Below are 26235 nucleotides of genomic sequence, written 5' to 3' on the forward strand. Positions count from 1 at the left end.
TCGTCCCCATGCAGTGCGTCACGACTCACGTGTCACCGCCACACCATTAATATATTTAAACAGATTCCACCATGCCTACTTTTTCAACTACCAGCTTCTCGAATCCATTTTGAGAGTATATTGACTGATTTGATCGAAGTTTTGCCATTATTATTAGACATGGAGTTGAACAGAAGGGCGTTGTTGGTACTGTGCCTGGCGTTGGTGGCGTCGGTGGGGTGGTGCTGGGGTGAGGAGGTGGCAGAGAGAGCCAATATGGCCGCCGAGAACATGAAGATGCGGGGGCGAGAGTCGGAGGCGGCGGCTTCTGAAGCCATGCAGGAGGCCAAAGACAAAACTGGTTACTGGGCTAATTGGACTTTGAGCAAGTTATCCGAGTAATTAATTTTCTTTGATGTTTTCTTTCTTACAATTTATTTGATGTAATTGCGGTGAATTATTTTATTTTTGATTAAGTTATGTATTATACGTTTGTATCCTCTGATTGATTCATGTTGATGTGGTCCAATTTTTGTTCTCATCTGATGCAAACAACGGAGAGGACGAATAAATAATCAAACTATAAATTCTTCTTTGATTAGGAGACTTGGATTAAATTCAGAGAGTGGAAAAGAAGCATCCCAAAAGTCCATGGAGAAGGCGAAGGGTGCCGCATCGAAATCGACGGATACTATGAACTCTGCTGCATATGGTAAAATTATAGCATAAAATTTATCCAGCTCTTCTTACATATGACAATTTCCATTTCTTTTCAGAAACATCGAGGTATGCTTCGTCGAAGGCCAACGATCTGGCCGAGGAAACGTCTGAGAAACTTACTGATGCCAAGAATTACGCTTCTGAAAAGACTGGCGAAGCCATGAATAAAGCCTCTGACATCGCTTCGAATGCGAAACGAACAGGCAAGGATAAGGCGAGTGATGCCTATGAATGTATTTCTAACCGGGCTGGCGAATCCATGGACAGGGCTTCAGAAATGGGGGGCGAAGCGAAAAATAAAACATTTGACACATTTTCGCACGCATATGATAAGGCTGGCCGGGCAATGGACCATCCTTCGGACGTGTTGAAAGATAAGGCGCATGACGCTTATGATCTTGCTTTGGAAATGGGAGAGAGTGCTAGAGAGAGGGTGAAGGACAGAGTTCACGACACTTATGGATACGCTTCGGATCATGCGGCTCGAGCGATGAACACTTCATCAGACATGGCATATGATGCCAAGGAATGGACCAAGGATAAAGCATCCAATGCACGTGCCTCGACTTCAGATCGAGCCTCTACCACGGAAGCAGGGGAAAAAGAAGCTGTAAAAGATAAAACATCTGATGTGTACGACGCCGCGTCGGAAAAGGTGGGTGACACCATACAGATGGTGACAGAAAAGGCTGGTGAGGCCAAAGAACCAACGAGCCATGCGATTTCGCATGGTAGAGACAAGGCGTTCGATGCGTACGAGGATGCGAAGTGGAAGGCCAACGAAGCATACGCGGCGGCCATGGATTCAACTTCCGAACAGGCGAAGGAACAATATGAAGCAGCTAAGGAGAGGGTTTCACAAGCTGCAGGAGATCTTGGAGAACATATGAGGAAGGGCTCGGCCGAATTGTGAGTCAATTTTGGGTTGTGAAATTTATTGCAATAATGTGTAGTAATTATGAGTTTCAGGAAGTTTCCTATACGTTAAAAATCGAAATTATATAATATAAAAACTTGGTGTTTATCTGTCTTTACTATTAATTAAGTACGAGTGATTGTAAATAACTACTTGGTTATAAATATCGATATTATATTATTAAATATGAGGACATGATAATAATTATTTAGAATAGACACCAACTTTTTTTTTTCATTTTTACCCTAATATGATATTTTTTTGACGGTAATACTTGTAATATTATTTATCAACCAAAATGGAAGGTTCTCAAACGTCCAAACAAAGGTAGTAGGGGAAGAAATAGCAAAACAAGCAATAATATGTACAACTATATTAGTTGATCTTGGCATATGATTAACTCTAATCCCACGAAGGTCTAAAAGTAGCTTACGAACTTCATGTGCAATTGCACCTGTATAACTCAAGTCCTCCTCTGGGGAGGTGACTGCTTGCACCGTCAGTAAAGAGTCCGAAGTGATTTCTTGAATCTGCAAGGAGAATTCTTTCACCTTTCTCATGAGGCCCTCTCTAATTGCTTCCAGTTCTGCATACTCAACTGATGGGGTCTTTTTTATTTGATGTCCAAACGCGAGTACAATCTTTCCTTTATGATCACGAATTGCTCCACCCACCGAGAACCTATTTGAGTTTACATTGTAGGCCGCATCTGTTTCTAGCCTCAGTTGGTTAGTCTCTGGCTTTTATAATATTAATATTACGTTTTTGTTTTTTTTTTTGTTTTTTAATTTCAACATATCTTTTTTTTTATTTTAATAATTCAAATATCAATTTAGTCTCTCCATAATTTATCGACTTTCACTTTAGTCCATCGATAATGATAAAAAAGATTGTACACACGCAACGCATGTGTGATTTTAAATATTTACCTTGGTCATCAAATATAAGTTTCCTAAAATACGTACTTTCAATTCTTTGTTTACATTATATTAATTTCCTAAAATAAAATAAAATTTTATAGGTGTTAATATATATATATATATATATATATATATATATATATATATATATATATATATATATATATATATATATATATATATATATATATATATAAGTTTTCCATAAAATTTTTAATACAAATATAAATGTACCACGCACATATATATCGAATAAAATTATCGGCCAAAAGTACGAAATTCCTTTCGTAAGTATATTTTACCTAATGTTCAAGGTATTAATCCTTCAAAAGAATCAGAGAATAAAAAGAAGCTTATTTTGGCAGTTGGGATTTGGAAAGAAAAAACATTTAAAAACTCTTTCGGTCTTTTCTCTTCCAACATCCCAACTAAGCCTAAAGGCTACAACTTTTCTATGTGATTTTTTTTTAGCCCAATGAATTGAAATAAACAAAATGGATACAACAGAAAAATTTCTTGGCCAAAATTTTATTTTAATTATTCAAAATCAGATATTTGATAATAGCCTGCCTTTTATTCACTTCTAATTATTTTTTAGTATTGATATGTCACTACATATTAATGATACGACGTTTAACATTGTTGATATATCTCCGATCCGAAAGTTCGAAATTATAGGCGGTGGATATCACATGTTCAAGCTTTTTATGGCTTTTCCAAGTAATAGTTTTATTTCAACGGTGTTAGCAACTAAAAGCAGATTCTCGATCGGTCGGGCTTCGCAAATAACTTTCAAAAGAATTTTATAAAGTGCGGAAATAATACGATGGTGTTAGTGAATAACTAAGCCAACGGTATACAAGCCACCATACTACTGTCCAAATTATGAGAGTCTATACCAAGGGTTGAGTATAATGATTATATTGTAAGGAGAGAGCAATCCAATAAGTTTTGTGTGGATAAACCAAGTGAAGGCAGATAGGAATATCTATAGAGCAGGGAATGATCGCCGGTGGTAATAGGTAGCATGGTCAAAGTGTGGTTCTTGATCAAGCTTTTGCGCGAAGAAAATATGAACAAAACAAGATTGGAGAAAATTTAAAAGAATGATATGTACTATTAGTATCAATAAGAACTATTTAAAAGTTCATAACTATAAAACTCCAAAAATAAATGTTTTTCCATAGAGCATATGAGGAGCATGTACGTACGGTGGAAAAACTTGTGTTGATATGTGAAGACATCGTCGACTCGAAGCATATCTCTTGATCAGTACGTTGTGATTTGGTAACAAAAAACCAAGATGTGGCAAGCTCTTGATCCTACCAACTCCAACATTATAACTAAAGATACATGTTTGAGATCCACCATATTTTGTTAATTTTCAATAACCCATATAGAACTTAAAAGAAACTCGATGATGCCACCCACATCTAAAGAAACTGGATGTTCTATTACTATATATATTTGGCAGAAGAAAATATCTTTTCTTAAAAGAAAACACAAGTACAAAATCCTTTGTGAAAAATTTTCGACAAAAAACCCTAAGCCTCACCACCATTCATGTCGGAAATATGTCGTTCTATATAATAAATTTCTGATTATCTGTGAACATGATAGATATGCCGTATGCGGAAATATTCCGCAGCTACATTGCACTAATTATGACCTCATCGTTGGGGGACTTTCTCACCCGGTTAACGAGATTTTAGGTTGAACTAAACCACCATGCCGCAAATCGACTGGCGGCGGAGCCGGAAACATTAGGTCACGCATGTTAGAATTTTAAATTAAGTGATTTTTTAATATTTTAAATTGAGTTACTCGAGATAATATCAAACCCAAACATTTTTTAAAATTAAAATTTGACCGAGTGGCAGCATACATAGCTCGGCCAGTGAGACCCCAAGGCCCAAGTCTCCATGAGTATCCTATCAATAATTATGTGAATTAAGAGTTGCAAGTAATATTTCTTTTGCTCTTCTAGATACTTTGACTCCTGAGATAATGTGATCGATAATGAAATTAAATGCACGTACAAAAGTTGACCTTACAAGTTTGCAGTTATGGTTGAGACCATTAAATACGTTCAGTCATAATTGAAATTTCAATAATAACCTCCAAACGTACGAGAAGATACAGACAAGGGGTATAGAATTTACTCCTTTTAATGGCTACCAAGAAAACTCAGAAAATAAATAATATAGGGCTTTATGCCATAATTATCTTTGACCTACTCAACTTTATATATATACACACACACACACAGAAACACGAGCACACATGATACGTACTCATAAGATATCGAAGATGACAAAAACTCGAGTGAGACGGTCTCACGGATCATATGTTGTGAGACAGATCTCTTATTTGGATCATCCATGAAAAAATATTACTTTCTATACTAAGAGTATTACTTTTATTATGAATATCGATAGAATTGACTCGTCTCATAGATAAAAATTCGTGAGACCATCTCACAAGAGACTTACTAATCGAAGATTGATGATTTTTTTTTCTTTCGTATTTTTAGTTTATTGTAGGATGTCATAACAATAATATATAACCTTATATTGATACTCCAATTTTTTTTTTAAAAAAAAACCAAGTTTGTAAAACAAAGACCCAATTTTAACTCATCAGGTCCAAGCTAACCTGCAGAACCTATTTTCCCTCTTGAAATCATATCCATCGCTCCACGACCTTCAAAGAAATTTTCTTACAATATTTATTTTCTCTATTTTATTAGATCGATGAAAATAGGGAAATTCAAAAAGAAGATTTAACTCAAATTATTTTGTCACTCAACTTTATCATATACGTAATTCAAAATTTTTATCTTCATTAATATATAAAAAAAAACTTATTTATTACTAACATCTTTTAACTACAAATAAGACAGACACTCCAATATAGCAGCGGTAAAACACGTTAAACACATTCACTTACTAATATACTTACATATAATTTTGATATATCATTTATCAACTGGATCACTCATGTATTGTTGAATGTATAATTCAGATATGTTTCATCGCATTCAATAGATAAATAACGTCTCACGATGAATTGACACCATATCAAAATTATATATATATATATATATATATATATATATATATATATATATATATATATATATATACCCATGTCATGTCAATCACAATTTTCTGCATAATCCACATTATATATATATAATGTGAAATTTGCATTTAAACTGTGGCTGTTCATGTATGGGAAATTTTCATTATCATATATATTAGCAAATATATAATACTAAACAATTAAAAAACCCGATTAACTGGAGTTTAATTACTACGTAAACGTGGTACTTTTTGGATAATTAGTTTGCGACCGACATAATTAAGATTGTAAGTAATTTGCCACCTTCTGGCTTTGAAAGAATTAATTTGTGATTTTTTGTTTCAAACCAGAATTAATTTGTGATTATGAATTAATTATTGAATGAATATTAGGGTCAAATTTAAGGTATGGTTCTTAACTAACTCATTAGAGAAACTAATTAATCAATTATTTTCTACATTAAATGATGATAAACAAGAGAAAAATCTCATCATGTGACTCACCTAATCGAGAATTCCTCGGATTTGTCCTGAAAGTTCCTTAGATTTGTTTCTTTTTCATGGCTTGTTTGTTGTTGTGCATCCACACTTTGAAAACTTGCCTCTTCACCCCAACTTCGCTGCAAAATTGTTGAAGTTCTCGATCGTCTTGTTTCTGGATTCTCCATTCTAGCTTTTCAGCGAATTCATGCATTCGATCCTTCTGTTCTTGGCTGAATTTCGTGCGGGACCTCTTCTTGGACCCTGAGATCGACGGCTGCATCGATGCATGCGCGCCGCTTCCGGGGTGGAACATGTTGAGATCCTCGCTGGATGACTCAGCCGCCGCGCCTCCAGTGTTTCCCCCGAAATTGACCATAGTGGGTTGCGTTGAGTTTTTGTTATGATTCTGCTGGTGGCCGCGTGGGGTGTTTAGGTTGTGGAGTAATGGGTTGGGCCGGTGGATGTTGCTGTTGCCGGAATTGGGGTTGTAAGGATAGTAAATATAGGGTTGTTGCGGCGGCTCGCCTTTGACTTCTTTCCGGTGGAAACTGCGGTGGCAATCACAGGCGGCGCATCTCATCGCTTCCGGGGTGCCCTCTTCTCCGCTGGCCATGAATTCTCCGCATCCATCCACTATGTGTCCACCGATGGCTGCGGCATGATTCTTGAGGCATTCTCTATACATAATTGAGGGAGTACTACTACAATTAGCAGCTGCGGCATCCACTATCGCAGTCGCTGCAGCTGGTGGTGGTGGCGGCGGGGGGCACCCTTGTGGTTGAGTTGCCGGAGCCTTCGAATTTGATGATCCACCAGCCGTCGCGGCGGCTGTGGGAGAAGGATCTGGATCTGGATCTGGGTTGGGCTCATTCTGCCCCAGAGGCTGCGAAGGAGGGCTCACCTGGCGGCGGTGGTGCGGCGGAGGATGGTTCTGGTGATCCAAGATTTGGGTAGGGCTGAAAATGGAACTCCCGCGGCGGGTGGAGGCAGTTGCATTTCCTCTCCTGTCGGCTGAGGTGGCAACCAACGGAGCAAGAGGCAGCTTCACCGGAGATTCTTGGGAGGTTTGCGGAGGAATATAGTTCATAGAGTTTTGAATCCCTAGCATATCCCTTGCTTGACCACGGCGTTCCATTAACGAATGACACTTTTTCTTGAAAAATCTTGTCTTGTACAAAACTTTCTTGCTAATCCCCTCTAAATCAACATTAACGTAATCAAAACTTGGGCTTTTTCTGTTAAACAGCCTGATTAATCCCTCTAATTCTTGGATGATAATCAAGGGTTTTCTTTTTTACCCTTTCTCTTCTTTTGATTTGAACTTTTTGTGAGTGCTAACCCCACCACTCCAATTTACCAACTCTCTGCCCTGTTCCCAATACCTAAGCAAGAGAAGAAGCACAGGGGATAAAGGTAAATTGATCCCAAATGGGCTTTATTTCAAGATAATCCAAAGAAGCAATTATTAAATCCAAGAATCTTGAAAATTAATCTAAATTCGGACATGTACAACACTTAAGTGGGACCCTTTCTAACATAATCGATTAAACTAAACCCAATCTTAAAAAAGATTACCTTTCAATGATAAGTAATCAAACAACCGTCATCAACAGCAAATGTGGTTTCAGAAACTGTCGTAGAAACCCAGAAAACTGCCAAAACCCGTCATTTTGAATACTGATTAATTCAAGAAAATGGAGAGTTAATCAAATAAAGAAAACCGAATACAGACAACACGAGAGAGAATAGTTGATAAGTATTGGAGTAGATTGCGTGTTTCCCAACAGCCATCCAAAGGATTTTAAGCCACAAAAAACTCCCACCATCCAAGAAAAGCAGACGGGGAGGGGACACTGTTCGGTGTGTGTGTGTTTGGGTGTTTCCTGTGAATGCGCACTCAGGATTAAAGAGTGGTGCTCGTAGATCTGATAGGTGATAGATAAAGTTTGGCTACGGGTGTGTAAGATTGTGATGACACACACGAACTTTACTCCGAAAAACAACCGACAACTTCATGTTGGTTCTCTACCACAGCCTGCACACTGGTCCATTCTCCCATTATTGCCTCGACCCCCCATCCCCAACACACACACACACACACACACACACACACACATATATATATTCTTGAAAAAGTTAAGTCAATCAAACCCTAATATCAGACGTGATAGGCCTCTAAAAACATTTGTTAGGTAGTATAATATTGGGGTATAAAATACATAACACGATGTTATGGAAGTATTTGACGAGACTGAGGGGAACTGTAGGATTTGGATTTATATGAAAAAGAAAATATATCAATTAATGCTAAATTTTTTATCAGATGGAAAACTTTCTTGCTCCTGAGGGGTCGACATTGGCTTCTAATGTTGCTTGTGAAGGGTTCTTCAAGAAAGCTTATTGGGTACTTACTGTATATATCGATTTTTATTGCATAAAGGGCCTCTATTTTATTTTATTTTCGCACATGTATGAAAGATTAGAAATCTAAAGACAAAATGTCATTTCAAGACTGACTGGAAACAATTATACTTAGCTTTATTTAATTTACTGACATGAAAAAACTCCCGAATTAAAGTTCCAAGTTAATTTAATAAAAAAAAACGACAAACATTCGGGTTTGGATTCGATTAAAATATAGGACCGAGACCCCGTTAGTTACAAATCGAAAATAATCTTGTTTTTTTTTTTTTTACTTCGTAGTTTATATAGTTTACACTTAATGTCTCAGTTATGAACTTTTGAATTTTATAAATACTTTTCAGAGTTTGTTCTTCTATTATTTAGTCATCTAAATATGATAGCAGATTATTTTTTGAGCTAATGAGAAGTTTATTATAATGAAGTATTGAATCATATACCTCATTAGTGATACCCCAGAAGGGGAAGAACTTGAGCCATCTTGGAACTCGGGCAGAAGAACATAACCGAGAGCAAAAAGATGTCTAGGATTGGACCAGTATGGATGAAGGAAACTCTTTTATGAGAAAGCCATCCATGAGTTCACTGAGACAGCTGATCACGGCTAAAACACGCTCGAGTGAGCCCGGGCTGGAAGAAGACTTATAGGACCTATGTTCCTGTCTATATTCTTGCACAATGATCATTGATCGAGCACCTCAGTACATGTATCATTTCCTCGACCACCTCAGTGCAGGTGTCATTTCTGAGGCCATATGTATGAGATACCATGTTTCGGATCATTGGTGTGTCTTCCAACGCCCGTTTGGATGATGTGACTGGACTAAAGAAAGTCTAGACTATCAAATGTAGCAGTGTCAGATGACAGGACATGGGCAGTCATCTTGCAATAAGTAACAACTGAACACTGAAAAAAAGGTCATCATTTCATTTTCTCCTATAAACACACAGGCTTACTTGATTCTATTCAATTAATTTTTTCCACGAGCACTCGGTATACATATATTGCATTTTTCCCTACGAGAAACACTTGACTAACTTGAACATCAGAGTGACCACGCGAAAACATTATGTTACGGCGACCCCACTAACATTCATTGTTCTCTGGGTGTGCAGATTGTTAACACGTACAGCCCAAAAACTACCAGCCTAGTCTCACACTTTCTCGAGAAGAATTTAAAATCTCCCAGTTAGTTCACCCGACTTACCTGACCATCATCACTCATCTCAAATTTAGAACCTTAATATAGATAAACTATAAATTATTGTATAGTTTTTATTAACAAGGAGTTGAATTCGAATAAAAAAATATCTAGAGTGTTTGATCTTTTTTCTTCATTTTTCTATTTTTCTTTGTGAAGTTATAAATTGTATTTCTTTTTACCCTTTGGATCTAACAATTTAGCCTATATGTAGAAGGACGATTCAGAAAGAAGAAAAGAGCAGTGATTGTGTGGAGAATAGAATAAAAAGTGAAAATGATATTACATACATTGGTCCACAGCATTTGGCCTCGTTAGTGTGTGTTCTGTCAAATTTTAAATTCGTACATTTTTCGAATTAGTAGTCGGCCCCTCCTGTATAACTGGCAATATTGAAAGAAAAAAAAAATGTTTTTTAACTTATCATATTTATTTTAACGAGGTTTTAATATATTAATTTGTCAAATTTTAATTTAATTTTTTGTTATTTCGATTAAATTATTGATATGACGCTAATACAAATCAGCATTTTTAGGCTCCTACATCAGCAAATTCCAGTATTATGTTAACATTTCCAACATTAATGATATTATATAATTTATCCTACTAAGAGAATAATTACCTCAGTTAAAAAAGCGATCGAAAATGAAATTTAAGATGTTGTAAGATTCACAATCTGTGAGTTGCATGATTACCATAAACTATAACATTTAGTAAAACAAATAGCGCTGGATCTTACAATTGTTATAATGTTCGATCGACCCTCCTTTATATTATTTTCCAATCCCCCAAAAAAAATGAGGACAGCTCAAACTTGACGAGCAATACAAGTTTTGTGGCTGGTGATGATGCTGAACTTTAGCTGCTGCTACTATTCTAATTATGCTATTGTTATGTTTTCACGCTTCAAGTTTTTGCATTATCCTGTTTCAAACAATGTGAATTTCTATTTATTAGTTTATCGTTGTAAAGACCATATTTTGTTTTACGAAATATTATATTGATTATATAGATTATATACTACGAGTCTTGGTGTTTGTAAATTATTTTGTTTGGAAACAACGTCCGTATCAACACCTCCGACCGTGGGGCGTGACATGGTGTCTACTGTTCAATCAAAATCAAGCCTTAGTTTCTGTACTGAAGTTCATCCTTATTCCCATCATTTGATAAGTATGATTCAAGTTCAACACAACATATTTATTTTTAAAATATTCAATTATTATAGGATATAAAATTTCTCAATGTATCGCCCTTAAAATTGCAATTTGATTGACATTTGAAGTTATGGATTTCAAATCTATTGTTTTTTTCACACATCCACTCGACAATAGATTTCAAATCACAAATAATAAGTCAAAACGATCAATTTCAAATTTGTCTCAACATAAACTAATTTCAAATCTTCATCTCAAATATTTTAGCAAATCCAGATCATTCGATCTAAACACAATCTAAAAGAAAATATTGCTATTAAAAATTTGGGAGAGTGAAATATTTTATAAATTACATTAATCAAATAAAATAGCCTATAGCCACTTACACTTCATTTAGTTTTATTGAAAGTATGTGTGTGTGTCTATATATATATATATATATATATATATATATATATATATATATATATATATATTAAAATTTAGAAATTACGAAATTGACATTAAAATTTTTAAAAAATATTTATGGTTCCTTGTACATAAATAAATAAATAAAGTGACAGTAGGTCATGGTACATTATGACATAATTAAATTGTGAAAACGACGTTACAAAAAAAAATGCCGGAATCAAATTATAATACGAAACTTTACTTTCGACTATTCAAAATTTTCAAGATTTTATAAAGAAGACTTTAATTTAAAAAATTAAATTTTTCTCTACACCTATTCAGATATGTCATTGTCTATGGAAGGCCCTATGCTCTTGGTACAGTCCCCTCTTAAATGGAGTGGAAGGACCCTATGTCGAGAATTTCATCCAAAAATTAGGTTCATTTAACAACTACACATTTATTTAAAGTGTGAAGTTGTTAACCCGAGATAGAAGTTGAAACTCAAATTTAATCAAATTGAAAATGATACGAACTTCAGTGTTTTGATGATATCTCACAACGGTGATACAAATGACTGACCGTCAAAACTAAATAACAAAAAGAGCAATTTGGGACAAGTCGTTTTTTTTATGTCAGTTGGGCTAAATCGAATGTTATCTAGGAAAAATAATGGTAGCAAGACTCATTTATTTGGCTGATCAGCAATGATCAGTTGAGCAGTTGCGGTATTTTGTTCAGTCTAATCAGCTCGATTATACAAAAGAAACGATTCATTATGAGTTAAGAGCTAAGACGACGATCTATAAATCTTCACAAGTAAAAGATTGATCGAGGTTTAAGATGCTGATAAATGACGATGAAGCTACTAGTTTTGCAAAGGCTGAAATCAACGATGCTGATTTCAAGAGACCTCGTCACTTTGGTTCAATCTAGTTGACGAGCTCAATTGAATGATCACTCATACATATACACGAGGATTGAGCTTCAAAGTTTATAGTTAAGATAGTTTTCACACAAATGCATTAAAGATTGTGTTTGTAGTCTTAGCATAAAAGACGTCAAACATTATGATTGTAAAGTTACTGCCTACAATCGAGAGTGTGCTAGGACTTTAGATTAGATAATGGATACGTCCTAAGTCGAAATGGATTTGTGTAAGGAGTTATATAAATCAAAGTATTCTAGTAGATCCTTCTAAGAGGAAAGAAAGCGTAACGTATGAGTTGTTAATTTTCGAACATCTATAAAGAAATTCTTGTCTATTTATTTATTTATTTTATTTACTTGCCAATGTTTTCAAGAGTCATTGTTGAAGCATTTATGTGTATTTCAAATGCTAAAATATTGCATATCTTTTAAATATTTTACCAAAATGTTTAATCATTTTCTATGAATGATTATTTTGAATGTCTTCAGCTTGGTTTGAAAACCGAACTCGAATTAGTTCATCGATATTCAATATTTTAAAAATTGAACTATTGTATTTCAATTACTATCTTTCAAACATTCCTATAAAAATATTTATAAATGGGGTAGATGTGCTTAAACTTTTTTAACGCGAATTGCATACTTGATTTTTAAGAATAACGGACATATTAGCTTATTAATATTTTTCAAGTTTTTATGCTTTAACAATTTTCATAGGGTCTGGTGAAATTATATATACACACCATTATATATATATATATATATATATATATATATATATATATATATATATATATATAATTTTATTATTAAAGCTGAGAGATATATAATACTAATTGTTGTGTCATAATGTAACAAAAATACTCTTATTATCAAAGTATAAAAAATATAATTTTATTTAATAAAAATTTATAAAAACTTATTTTAGTAAATGTGTATCTCAACAATATCTATTAAATTTAATAAAATATTTTTTTTTATCTTTCTCTATATTTTTGAATCCGTATTTTAAATTTAAATTGATCATATAATTTATAACATGAAAAATTGTTATACAAAATTATTTTTATATTTTTAAATTTTAATATAATATCTAAAATTTTCACAAAAACTATTGACAGTTTTTTATTATTGTACATGTGTGCTAAAGCCAGTAGTTAATATTTAAGACAGAGAGTAATTATGGTATGAAAGGTGAAATGGATGGTGAAACTTTTTTTCACTTTGCCCAAAATAACTTCTATTATTTTTAATCTCCATCTCATATATATTTTTAAAACATATAATAACTATTTTTAGTATTATTTAAAGTAATCAATCCTTCATAAATATTGTTTTCAATATAATTTATATGTTAAAAATAAAAATATGTATTAAAGTACATACATTTATGTCATATCCATTATGTTACATTTATAACGTAGGCAATATAGTATAAATACTAGTATATAAAATTTGAATATTTAAACATTTTAAATTTCGAAAACCTTTAATTTTGTATTTTTTACTAAAAATAAAATAAATAAATTTACCGACTAAGTTGCAACTTGCAAAAGTTTGAATTTGAGCACATGAGATGGAGACAAGATTAGGGTTTACTCCCTTCAAATTATTAATCAAATATGGTGTCTCCCACATTTTGTGATTGATGGCACAAATTCCAACCATAATGGTATGATTAATATATAAATATAAATTTAAATGGCAATTATTAAATCAAAAGAAATATTTTATATATAATTGAACATCATGATTAGCATTTTATGATTAATACACGTGGTCAAAAACCAGCCGCAGCCTAAATTTTTTGGGTCACTTTGTCTAATTATTTTACTTTTTGTCGAACCAATGTTAATATTTTTAGACATTAAAATCTCTTGTGTTACTATTTCAAAAATAAATAAAAAAAAAATCGCTTTGTGTTACGTGTGGGGATGAATTTAAAATAATAAAATTCAAATTTGTGCAACTGTAGTCGCGGGCTATGTTGGACTCAGGGGAAAGAGTTTGATTTGGAGAATTAATTGTCAATATGGAACTTGTTTTACTTTAGATGATTTTGTTCATCTTAACAAGCTAAAGAATTTGACCCGAATGTATATTTCAAAGCAATCAATACGAACACAACTTTAGATGATTTATTAACTTTAAACATTTTTACGACTATTTGCGATTATCTTAAATATGTCGATCATTTGAAATCCAAATTTGAAATCTTTATTTAAATCAAATCCTTCCACATGCATCAATTTCATCCGTCGAAACACAGCTTCAAACAATTCTTAAAAAACAAATCATTTAAACAATCCCTATTTAAAGTCAAACATGTATATATATTATTAGATTAATTTATAAATGGTTAGAATACTAACTGCTAAGTAATCATCGACTTTCCATTATGTATCCAAAATTATTAAAAACAGGCAAAAACTTGTGTAGGATGATCTCACAGATTGTATTTTGTGAAACAGATCTTTTATTTGGGTCATCCACGAAAAAATATTACTTTTTATGGTAAGAGTATTACTTTTTATTGTAAATATCGATAGGGTTGACTCATAAAGATTTGTGAGACCGTCTCACAAGAGACCTATTGTAAGGGCCAAGATCTTGATTCTGTTAATATGAGATTTTGATTATATTAACCTGAGATTATTGAAGTGGAGCTAATGTGATTATGGACGGGCCATTACGAGACCAAATTGGGCCAAGCATATGAATTACACAATTTGTGGACAGAGAGTCTGGCGCCCGAGCGGTAGTTTTTGACCTCCCGAGCGCCAGTGTTCATTAAAGATACGGTTCGGGCAGAAGATGTGGCGCCCAGGCGGTGGTTTTTGACCGCCTGAGCGCCAAGGTGCAAGAAAAAAAGTGCTTGGACAGAGAATGCCGCGCTCGAGCGGTAGTTTAGCACCGCTCGAGCGCCGACCGAAATTCATGAAAAATAGACACGTTGCTTTTACATGAAAAATAGACACGTTGCTTTTATAACGCCTCCTTCAGAAATAGGGAAGAACAAAGAAAAGGGAACGAGAAATCCTCCGAAAATCCTTACGCCTTTATATTTCAATCCGTCCGTCCAAATTTAAATTCGATTACGGCACCGTGTTCCTAGCAACGACAGCTACAACAAGACGTAAGTTTTGTTATGTTTTGAAATTATGCTATGTTCAGAATTAGATACGATTCATATATAGTGTTCTTGACATAGTAGACATCATAGAAACAAAGTCAGATTAAGAAACGGATTGAATATGGAATTGTTATGATTTTCAGAATGAGATTGACTAGAATTGATGTCAGATTTATACGGTGGTTGATTGTAAATTATTGGAATTAGTAGATACTGGTTTGGTATCACCGGTATCGCAGGATTGTACTATGGTACTATCAGAATTTGATAAGACAGAGATGTCTTGATTTGAATAGAATATTGATACAGTATCTTGATATTTTCATTGTCAGATTGAACATTGACAGACTTTGAGTTGAGACTTCGATTGTATCAGAGCGACAGCAAGAAAGGTATAAATAAATGTTGATTCGGGATTGTACAACTCGAGTTAGGTTTGACTTGAGTTTCCTAAAATCACATACTTTATTTTATTACATTGATATTTGCAAATTATCAGATTGATATGTTTAGTCTATTGAATGATAGCAGAGCCAGAGTTTGAGTCTAGGACAGATCAGCCTAGCTAGGGCAGAACCGCCGAGTCTTTGTCAGAACCGCGAAGACTCTAGACTTACGGTGTATCGATGAGCTTAGATGTAGATCGACTTCTATTGTAGACATTCGATACAGCATGCCGAAGTCTAAATTAGATCGGGATCCCTAGGCTAGAAATAAGTTGAGATAAGATAATAAGCCATTGACTTAAATACAGATTCGTATTGTTTCATGTAGTCAGATTGAATACATGTTTTAATGATTGTTTATGCTTTTATATATGTTTTATATGATTGCATTGATACATTGTTTATACTGGGATTTTATCTCACCGGAGTTATCCGACTGTTGTCTTGTCTGTATGTGTGCATGGCAATAGGTGGGACAGGTTCGGGGTCACAGAGGTGAAGAAAGATCGAGATTAGAGTGGTGATTCCGGACTTGGATATAGATAGGTTTTATTATTTGATTGTAGTAGTTGAACCTTAGTTTTGAACTAGATGCATGTTATACAGGATTTGTATGATTATATTGGTTTGTATAATAGAATGATTCCAAAACCTTCCGCATTTTAAAAAAAAATAAAAAATTTAGACCCTGTTTATTCTAATTGATTAAATTAATCCCAATGACGATTAAGAAGATGATTAGCGTCCCGGTCCCCACACCTATTCTTAAAAACATTGTCATTTTCTTCAAATCTGATACGCACAACATGGTGGAGTATTCGATTTATCACATGTTTACCTTAATTTGAGAAAGAACATTTAATTTTCATTTGACAATTCAAAATTTCTCAGCAAATTACAGCAACACGAGGAAGGGAAGTAGCAATTTATGTCAATAGTGAATATCTTGGAAGCGGTTCGATCAAAACTCAACTAGAAGTCGAGCATAATGTGTCATGCACGAATATTCATTGAATAACAAATTATTTATTATTATTATTTTTTCATTAAACTTGATCATATATCTTAATGCCAAAATGAATTTCCCAGTTTCAAAAAACTAAATTAAAGCACGAGCGTGGGGATCATTAACGATGACTAAGAAATTGGACAAATCCGAGTCTTCATCGACTGTTCATCATAATCATAAAAATTGAAAAGATCGTCTGCGAATGCTGTACATGTCGTGGAACAACATGAATATGACACTATTCGATCGTTATTTCATGATGAAAATGAAAGAAATATTTATTAAGTTCTAGCAAAGCCATGGGAAAAACTCATACCCAAAAGCACTTGTTACCCCCAAGCACAAAAGCTAGTAGTTATAAGTTAATATACACAGCGCAGGAGCTACCTTTTTAGTAATATCAGGAGCTCTTTGAGCAGGATTAATCGAATATCTGAATTGTGAAATAAAAGCTTTCACGTGTCTACTTCGACTAGTAAAAAAGCCACGCAAGCTTAAGCAAGAAAATTCGAGTAGCTCAAATTATAGAAGTAGTGCAGTTCTAGATTTTATATAGTCAAGGCACACTTTATTCAATGAAAAGAATAAGTTCGATGCTTAGGTTGGTTCCAAGCATCGGATACCAGGTCACTGATGGGTAAGATTCATACAAACCCAATAATAGAAAAACAAATATATGCTCTCCAAGAATCGGTTTATTGTTTATATGAAACATTTGTGTGTATTCCCAAAGTACATACTTCCACTATTGAGACAACATTAGCTCATGCTCTTCACACTAAAATGAATATGACACCATCTAAAATAGATAGTATAACAGCTCTCACTAAACAGCTACCTTCTGCAACAACCAATATAATCAGACGTATCTTTTGAACTTTACACGATACTTCAACTCCATCATAGCTATCTATTTCCTCAATGCATTCCTTAACTATAAACATTAAACAAATTCACTTGGCACAATGACACTTCCACAAAATCATTTATTTATCCACTCTATCAGCAGATGATGGTTGATAATAAAAGCAGGAATTGAAATAGATAGTAATATGATTCGTTCATCAGAGTTCAATCTATGTTTTGAATGTTTCACGTCCTCATGCTCTCGGATATTGACTAATATCTTAGAACTAAGATAGCTATTTCACTTTAAGCATGCATTTAAGAGACTGGCCAGTAATTGCTGAACTTTGATATTGAGTTTGTAGAAAAGCGGTTAAAAGAGATTTACAAGAGTAAAAGCAATACTGATCACTCATTTTTGAAGAACAATGCAAGTTAAAATGTTCGACGGAGCACAAATCAAAGGAGAAGGCATTATTAGCAACCAGCCCCTTGATATGTTAATAATGTCAATTATCAGATTCTTTTGAGCCATATATAAGAGGAAAACAGGGAAACAACTTTATTGTCCTTGATTATTCCTTCGTGGTCGAACTGGTATGCAGCAAATGAAAGATAAATACATGAAGAACACTATTGGTCCTCCTTGTAACTCCGCAGTACTTCTCTAGCCTCAGTCTACCACTCCAAATAATAATCTCACTTATTGGTCCACCTAATCAGAAGCAGATTTATTCATTTATCTATCAATTTGGAATAAGTGACAATTAGTTATTAAACACATCTGTTCAGACGCATTCGGATATCTAGCTTATGGATATCTATTACAGGCACCCTTCCTTACCAGGAACCTTATGCTATTTATCTGAAAATACACAAGCACACTCATGGATGGTTTAACCGTACCTTACTTAAGCCATCTCCGGCTAAGGTTGAAAACTAGTTAAACAAAGTTGAGAAATTCAAATAATCATTGCAATCTAAACTTTACCATATATTATTAGGCATAACACGCAATAAAAACACAATCTACAGTTACTAGCCTTCTGAAGCATGGAAACATACTTCATGCAACAATGCGTAAATTTAAATAGTCCAACTATTTCCAAGATCCTATCCAAGATTTCCAATGCCATTATGCGGTTCGATATACTGCAGCTGATGCCGATGCCCATCATGCGGCAGCCCAATTTGTTGCAGCGGCTGCACAACATTCCCCTCTAAAAACACTGCTGAAGCAGCAGTTTGGGCTCCTTTCCCATCCACAATCCTCCACATGTACCACGCCCCAATCGACCTATAAGGCCTCCACTTCTCACACAATTGTTCTATCCTGGAAGGCCTTGGTAACTCCTCCAAACCATACAGTAATTGCACCCCTTTCCTAACACCTAAGTCACTCACGGGTAAAACATCAGGCCTGTGCAGTGAGAAAATCATGAACATATGAACTGACCATGAACCTATTCCCTTCACCATTGAGAGCATCGTGAACAAAGACCTATCATCCATTTTCACAATTGTCTCATCAGACAAAATCCCTGATTTATACTTGTTTGCAAGGTCATATAAATAACTGGCCTTCCGGATGGACACCCCAATTTGCTTAAGCTGTTGTGAAGAAAGTGCAAGTACAGAATCCGGGAAAACAGCATCCTCACCACCACACAGGGAGACGAACCGCGTGTATATCGAGGTGCCAGCTTTATAAGCAAGCTGCTGATATAGGATGCTCTTCGTGAGGGCGAGGAATGGGGGGTGGTGGAACTCGAACTGCGGCGGCTGGTGGATATCAATAAGGGGCCCAAGCAGGGGGTCTGCCACACGTAGGTGGCGGAGGCCTAATTCAATTTCTCCATCGGTAGATAAGGGTTTGATTATCTGTGGCAGAGCCCTGTAAGCTTGGGAGGCGCTCCGCCGCCTGTTTTTAACATTATTAGGTGTGGTGGTCGTTGTTGAGATGGCTGCAGAGGAGCTACCGGAATAATCTTCATCAGTGGTCTGAGGTGGCGACGGCTTGTCTTCCGCGGGGGTGCCTACGGTGGCAGATGCGGAAAGTTTACGGATTTTGGGGGGTCGGATTGGAATTTTGGAAGGGTTTTGAGAATTATGAGAGATTTGAACGGAAGAGGAATGTGGAGATTCAGCTGCAGAGCTGGATTGAGGCGGAGGACGAGGACTTTGAGAATTGGGGTCAACTGGTGTTACGTACATTGGTTGATAAATACAGCGTCGCTGAGTTTCAGGGGTTTGGGATTGGAATTCGGGTTTGGGATTGGACGGGACTTTGATTTGCGTTATCTTCTGTTCCGCCATGTGAACTCAACGGCGACGGAGAAAAAATTAATCCCGGCGAGTACTTGCAGATTCGAATAGAGGGCCGACGGTGGCTGCGGCGACGACGGCGGAAGCGGATATGAAGTATTTGTGGGCAGAGCCGCAGAGGTGGGAATGGGGAGAGAGTGGTAATTTCGTGGGGCTGTTTGGGTCATGAAACGTCATATAAAGCTTAGGGGCCATGGAAAACTTCGAGTCAATGGGCATGTGTTGCCGAATATATCCCTTGCGTTGGCCGTAATTCTTTATATTTTTTTAAAATAAAAATATAGTTTTAAATATTTTTGAGATTTATTATTATAAGTATTACAAAATAACAAATTAAATTCATACATTCATTTAAAAGAAAGTACAGATCAATACTATACTATATATATTATAAATATTTTTTTATAATATTTATATAAAAAAAGAAGATCAGGACATGGCAGAGATGTATGAAAATTACAAAAACTTAGAATTACTAACTATATGGATTGAGGAGAATATGTCACTCCTTGATATGGTTTTGGATCCAAATGGAAACGTTCTCGATCCTGAGGAGTTTTTATCTTCTGGTCCGACAGGCTATATTGAATATACAAAAGAAACTACGCCTGTTGAGACTAATCCGCGTGAAGAACCTGAATCTGCACCTGGTCATGAACATGTTTCTTCTGTTGAAGAACCTGAATATGCCATGTTCTTGAGACAGCTTGTTGTTCTGGTCCCATTCTATTTGAAGATGATCCTTTGCCTACTGAAAATGTCTGTCCTGATTTTCTTGAAAATGTTTATATCCTGACAATGCTGAAATTTTTGTGGTCCTGAATTTGTTGAAAATTGTTACTGTGAAATGTTTGAGAAAGAGATTAATGATTCTACTGAGTTGGATGATTCTTCAAAGATTGAGAGGAGAGAAGCAAATGAAGGCATTAGCAGCATCTCTACAAGAAAAAGGACTGATACATACATGTTCAAAGTGTTTGGAACTTGACAACAATATAGTAACATGTAAAAATTCAGTTCTTCCAAATCCAGGTTGTACAAGGTAACAATCAATCCAAAGTTTACCCTTGCTCCTACCAATTGTTCTTAATTTGTTGATTGATATGTAACAGAACTTTCAATGTCAGGTGGCTGATGGACAAGGAGGTGAGAATTCACAACAGGCACAGAGGAGGCCACCAAAACAGGCACTAAAGAGGACTACACCAACTGCAGAACATAGCCACAGTCGAAGGTAATTGTCAAATTTAATTTCATCATGTATTCATGCACAAAATTTATGTAGTATTTGCAGGGAGCACAACAACATAAGAGATTTCCTTCTAGGGTAAGTGAACTTTTTGTACATGTATGTTTCATGCTGTCCATAAACAAATAATCATTCTATACTTGGTAGGACGTGGATCATGTTGCAAGAAGGGTACAGATGGGCCATTATGCTTGAGCAACTACCTAATCCAGTGGCAGTGCAGGTGCAAGAACTCGAGCAAGTGCAATTGGATATGGAAGCTCCACAGCTACTATTCATGGTTTAACTCAAGGAACAAATGCAAGTTTTAGTGCAAGAGCTAATGCATTTGTGAAGTCAAGTCATTTCAGTACTCAATTAACTTGTTTGGTGATGCTTGTTAGTGAATCTTTTGGTTTACGTTATTCAATGTATCATATTCATGTTTATGGTATTACAATATCAAATGGCTGAAAGCTTTTCACAATTAAGAACTCGATTGAACGATAAGCATCTACAATTAAATTTGTGTAAGACGGCATAATGTGTCGTATTTTGTGAAACAGATCTCTTATTTTAGTCATCCGTGAAAAATATTATTTTTATGTTAAGAGTATTATTTTTTATTGTGAATATCGGTAGGGTTGACCCGTCTCACAGATAAATATTCGTGAAACCGTCTATAAAAGGTCTATTCTATTATATTTTATTGTTTATTTTTCTTACCATACTACTACTTTTTTGGTTGCAGGACACACACAAAACATTTTTTTTTATAGGAGACAAACATCGCATTTATCACAATCGGCTAGTTATATTTAATGTTTTGAATTAAAAATAAATAAATTTAGAAAATATTTGAAAAAATAATAATAATACCGACTGAAAAATAAAAATAGCAATTTACAAAATATTCGATGGAAAATTCAAATCGTTGGAGCTCGAGTTCTTTATTTGAGCTGCTCCACCTCAGCTCGTCTTCTCCGTCTCCGTAGATCAATTCTGCCCCACCATTTCCAACTAACATTACCGCAAATACTTCGCATTTCCAGCTTCTTTCCATTTTCTCATCCAGAAAAAAAAAACCCGAAAATTGTATCATTTCATCGAGGCATTTCGAAGGGAATTCTCAGCGTAACAGTCATACCAAAAGTGGAAGATCAAAGCGTAGTGATCATCTGTGTTGATCACATATTACTGAGCATGAGTTCAGAAATCGCCAGCGAGGATGGGCTACGAAAGCCTTTGTTGCATACGGGGAGCTGGTACCGCATGGCGGGAATGGGCTCCCGGCAGTCCAGCATCATGGGGTCGTCTCTTCAGATTATACGCGAGTCCATCTCAATCTTTCTCTGTGTTTCAATCGTTGCACTCGGCCCGATTCAATTCGGTTTTACAGTGCGTGAATCATATGATTTTCTGGAACATAAATTTTTTGTGCAAGTTTCTTCGTTAATTATGTTTTCTACGTTTCTTTATTTTTTTTAATGTTTCAGTGCGGATACTCTAATCCAACTCAAACCGACATCATTAAAGATCTTGGCCTCACCATTTCTGAGGTAGCCTATCATTTAAAAAAAAAAACAAATTTGCTTTTTTGAACAATTGGGTTTTAATTTTGTGCTAAACAAGATAAATTTCTTATATCTCTGTGTTTTTTTGTTGGGGAAGTTTTCAATATTTGGTTCTTTAGCAAATGTTGGAGCAATGGTAGGAGCAATAGCTAGTGGCCAGATTGCAGAATATATTGGAAGAAAAGGGGTATGATCATCGTTTTGTTTATTTGCTATAAATATGAATAGCTCTAGATAATTGGAGTCCATGTGTTCTTATTTTATTTGTCATTTTCATTATTTAATAAATGCGTTTATATTTTTTTGTTGTAATTTCTTGAAATGCAGTCACTTATGATTGCTTCAATCCCCAATATTATCGGCTGGCTTGCTATTTCATTTGCGAAAGTGAGTTAAATTTTCAAAGTTTTAGACTAGAAGCTTGTTAATGGATGTCTAGTGTTCTGATGAAAATGTTAAATGTAAGGGAAATATGTGATTTTTGTGCAGGATACGTCATTCCTGTTTATGGGAAGGTTATTGGCAGGCTTTGGAGTCGGAATAATTTCTTACACGGTAAGTTTAAATGAATGGTTAGGATAACCCCTTGTTCTGAATGCTTAAAAGATGAAAATTGTTGTGTTTCTGCCATTGAAATGTTAATAGGTGCCGGTGTACATAGCCGAGATAGCGCCTCAAAATATGAGAGGAAGTCTTGGAGCTGTAAATCAGGTTCGCTTGGTTATAACTTTGCTAGTTCAACAGTTTACCAGAGCTAATTATTGGTTTCCGAGGCTCATGAAAATTTGAAGTTATTTTGATAACTTGCAATGTAGCTTTCAGTAACAATTGGAATAATGCTGGCTTATTTGTTGGGGCTTTTTCTTCCGTGGAGAATGCTCGCTGTTTTTGGTAAGTTGAGACAAACTTCTGGTTTCTTTTACCAATTTTTACCGAATAGAGTCTCATTGGTACCTAAGTCTTGACTCTTTTACTGTTGTTTTGATATATTATTTTCACAGCATTTGCTAAATTACCCTAAAAAGGACATGATCATTTAGATTTATTTCATTAGTCCGATAAATGCCATTTTATCCTTTCACTTGTCCATATCCCTATCTGTTCTGTCATGGTATTGATCAAACAAAAAATTGTTTTTTCTTGCTAATGGATCTTGTAGAAAATCATGTGGGATTTCATGTAATATGCAGTAAAGGGATAGATGATATGAGTCTTGCTTGCAGGAACTCTACCATGCTTGATCTTGATGCCTGGACTCTTTTTTATACCAGAGTCTCCTCGTTGGTTGGTATGAGATCAAAACTCAAGTACTACATTTATCATGTGCTCGATTGATTTCTTTTGACCTGTTTCTATTCTTAAAAATTCTAGGCTAAAATGGGAATGAATGAAGATTTTGAAACTTCTCTGCAAGTTGTACGGGGATTTGAAACAGATATCTCCGCTGAAGTAAATGAGATCAAGGTATCAACTTTAACCCCAAATTGTATCCTATCAGGTCACCTTAGAGGTTTTCTTTAATCTTGCTGACTTATTTCATTCGAGAGATTGTTTGTTGATAAGTTTATGTACTCTCTTATTATCTTCAGAGATCCGTGGCTTCATCAAGCAAGAGAACTGCTCTCAAGTTTTCGGAGTTCAAAAGAAAACGCTATTGGTATCCTTTGATGGTACACTTCAATCACATTAAATTTTAAGTTTGACTACTCAATGAATGATTTTATTAGTAATACTTTCCTCAATCAAGAACATTTTTTCTTTGTTCTCAGGTGGGAATTGGACTACTAATGCTTCAGCAACTCAGTGGTATAAACGGTGTCCTTTTCTATTCAAGTAGCATATTTCTATCTGCAGGTTCAGTTCAAGCTATAAAACCCTATGTTGTTTTCTTTGTGAGAAAATATGTTAATCAATTCTAATCGGAGTTGACTATTAACTTTGAGCAGGAATTTCATCAGGCAAAGCTGCAACATTTGGTATTGGAACCATTCAGGTAAATATCATCAAATTATGAACCTGGAAAAAAATTGATTTGTGTTTCGTTGGATGATAAATGAAATGCCATCTTGATGTAGGTTATTGTCACTGGAATTGCAACTACTTTAGTTGACAAAGCTGGTCGCCGAATTCTTCTTCTCGTGCGTTTCTCCACTCCTTTGCTTGAAACATGTTTTAATTACTTGAGCATAGAAAGCAAAAATTTATCTAATATATATTGGCAGATATCCTCGTCACTAATGACTGCAAGTAGCCTCCTAGTTGCAGTTGCATTCTTTCTAAAGGTGTGTATGGTTTTTATTATTTATATTTTCTTTATCATGAGTATTTAAGAACTGTTACTATTTTCATGGAAAGCAGGATATTTTACCCGAAAATTCTCATTCTGTGTTGGAAGTCTTAGCACTAGTTGGGCTCGTGGTATGTCATACACATGACAATATGTAAATTCATTACATTTTCTGGTAGAAATTAAAATTTACAAATGAGCTAATAAATGGGTTTTTTTCCAGATTTTGGTGGTTGGTTTCTCTGTAGGACTTGGAGCTATACCTTGGGTTATAATGTCCGAGGTACAGTGGATAACTATATGAGTGATACGTTTCTTCCCCATGTTTGTGAGATTCTAATTTTGATTGTTTCAGATTCTTCCTGTAAGCATTAAAAGTCTGGCCGGTAGCGTAGCAACGCTGGCTAATTGGTTGTCAGCTACGATTGTAACATTGACAGCTAACTTGCTCTTAACTTGGAGCAGTGGAGGTTCTCTCTTGCCCTCTCTGTGTGTCTTTATAAGCCATTTTAATCCCGTGTAGGATGAGTTTTTTAGCGCAGTTTTCATCGTTCTAGCCTCTAAAACTCATCAGTATGCCACATTCTGAAAAATTTGAAAGTTTTCGGTCTTCAGTTGAAAGAATTGACATGTTAACGATAGCATACCTGTAACTGTATAAAATTCTTATGAAATCACCTATTTGGTTAACTTTGGAGTTGATAATTGTGTGCGAACGAATGTTTTGCAGGGACTTTCACCATTTATGCACTGATATCAGCTCTCACCGTAGCATTCATTGCTCTGTGGGTTCCGGAAACCAAAGGGAAAACTCTAGAAGAAATTCAATGGTCCTTCAGATGATGCTGTACAGAATCTGATCTCAGACAATATTTGCTATCATTTTGCTTTCTCACCGATTTTACAATGCACGGGGAGATGATTATATACATCAATGGCTTTTCAACCCGTTCATCCTTGATGGAACCGGGTGCGTTACACATATTATTAGTTGTTCAAACACGCACCAACACCCCAACCATGACGAATTTGAACCCCGATTATGTTCTAGTAGAGTGGTAGACTTTGAAAAATGAAATAACGAGTTGAACAAGTTCTTTTTCGAGTGTATGTATGTAGATGGGGTGTAACAAAGGAAGATATCGTCCTATAAAGAGAGTTAGCATATTACTTATGTTATTTTGTG

The 26235-nt window shown here is 35.1% G+C and overlaps 4 protein-coding genes across 5 annotated transcripts; 2 read left to right on the plus strand and 2 right to left on the minus strand.

Annotated features, from left to right (window-relative positions):
- The first annotated feature begins 45 nt into the window (after positions 1-45).
- Positions 46-1729, plus strand: LOC140804687 (uncharacterized). Of its 2 annotated transcripts, none has more exons than XM_073160782.1 (3): positions 46-368; positions 582-691; positions 756-1729. In XM_073160782.1, the coding sequence occupies exons 1-3, from the start codon at positions 160-162 to the stop codon at positions 1610-1612; spliced, it is 1176 nt and encodes a 391-aa protein (XP_073016883.1). In that variant the 5' UTR covers positions 46-159; the 3' UTR covers positions 1613-1729. The 2 variants fall into 2 exon arrangements, with proteins under 2 accessions (XP_073016883.1, XP_073016882.1); XM_073160781.1 differs by having other exon boundaries at positions 54-377.
- Positions 1730-6051: 4322 nt separating this feature from the next.
- Positions 6052-7642, minus strand: LOC140806030 (zinc-finger homeodomain protein 6-like). Its single transcript, XM_073162463.1, has one exon. The coding sequence runs from the start codon at positions 7234-7236 to the stop codon at positions 6160-6162; it is 1077 nt and encodes a 358-aa protein (XP_073018564.1). The 5' UTR covers positions 7237-7642; the 3' UTR covers positions 6052-6159.
- Positions 7643-18578: 10936 nt separating this feature from the next.
- Positions 18579-20136, minus strand: LOC140806031 (alkylbase DNA glycosidase-like protein mag2). The gene has a single exon (XM_073162464.1). The coding sequence runs from the start codon at positions 19949-19951 to the stop codon at positions 18749-18751; it is 1203 nt and encodes a 400-aa protein (XP_073018565.1). The 5' UTR covers positions 19952-20136; the 3' UTR covers positions 18579-18748.
- Positions 20137-22162: 2026 nt separating this feature from the next.
- On the plus strand, positions 22163-25946 carry LOC140806032 (sugar transporter ERD6-like 6). Its single transcript, XM_073162465.1, has 18 exons — positions 22163-22586; positions 22685-22747; positions 22860-22949; positions 23090-23149; positions 23252-23317; positions 23408-23473; positions 23578-23653; positions 23986-24050; positions 24134-24226; positions 24352-24432; positions 24532-24616; positions 24709-24755; positions 24838-24900; positions 24985-25044; positions 25121-25180; positions 25273-25332; positions 25405-25519; positions 25780-25946. Exons 1-18 carry the CDS (start codon positions 22392-22394, stop codon positions 25890-25892), a joined length of 1458 nt encoding a protein of 485 aa, XP_073018566.1. The 5' UTR covers positions 22163-22391; the 3' UTR covers positions 25893-25946.
- The last annotated feature ends 289 nt before the right edge of the window (positions 25947-26235 follow it).

The sequence above is a fragment of the Primulina eburnea genome, chromosome 11 (genome assembly GCF_022965805.1).
Source record: "Primulina eburnea isolate SZY01 chromosome 11, ASM2296580v1, whole genome shotgun sequence".
Lineage (NCBI taxonomy): Eukaryota > Viridiplantae > Streptophyta > Magnoliopsida > Lamiales > Gesneriaceae > Primulina > Primulina eburnea.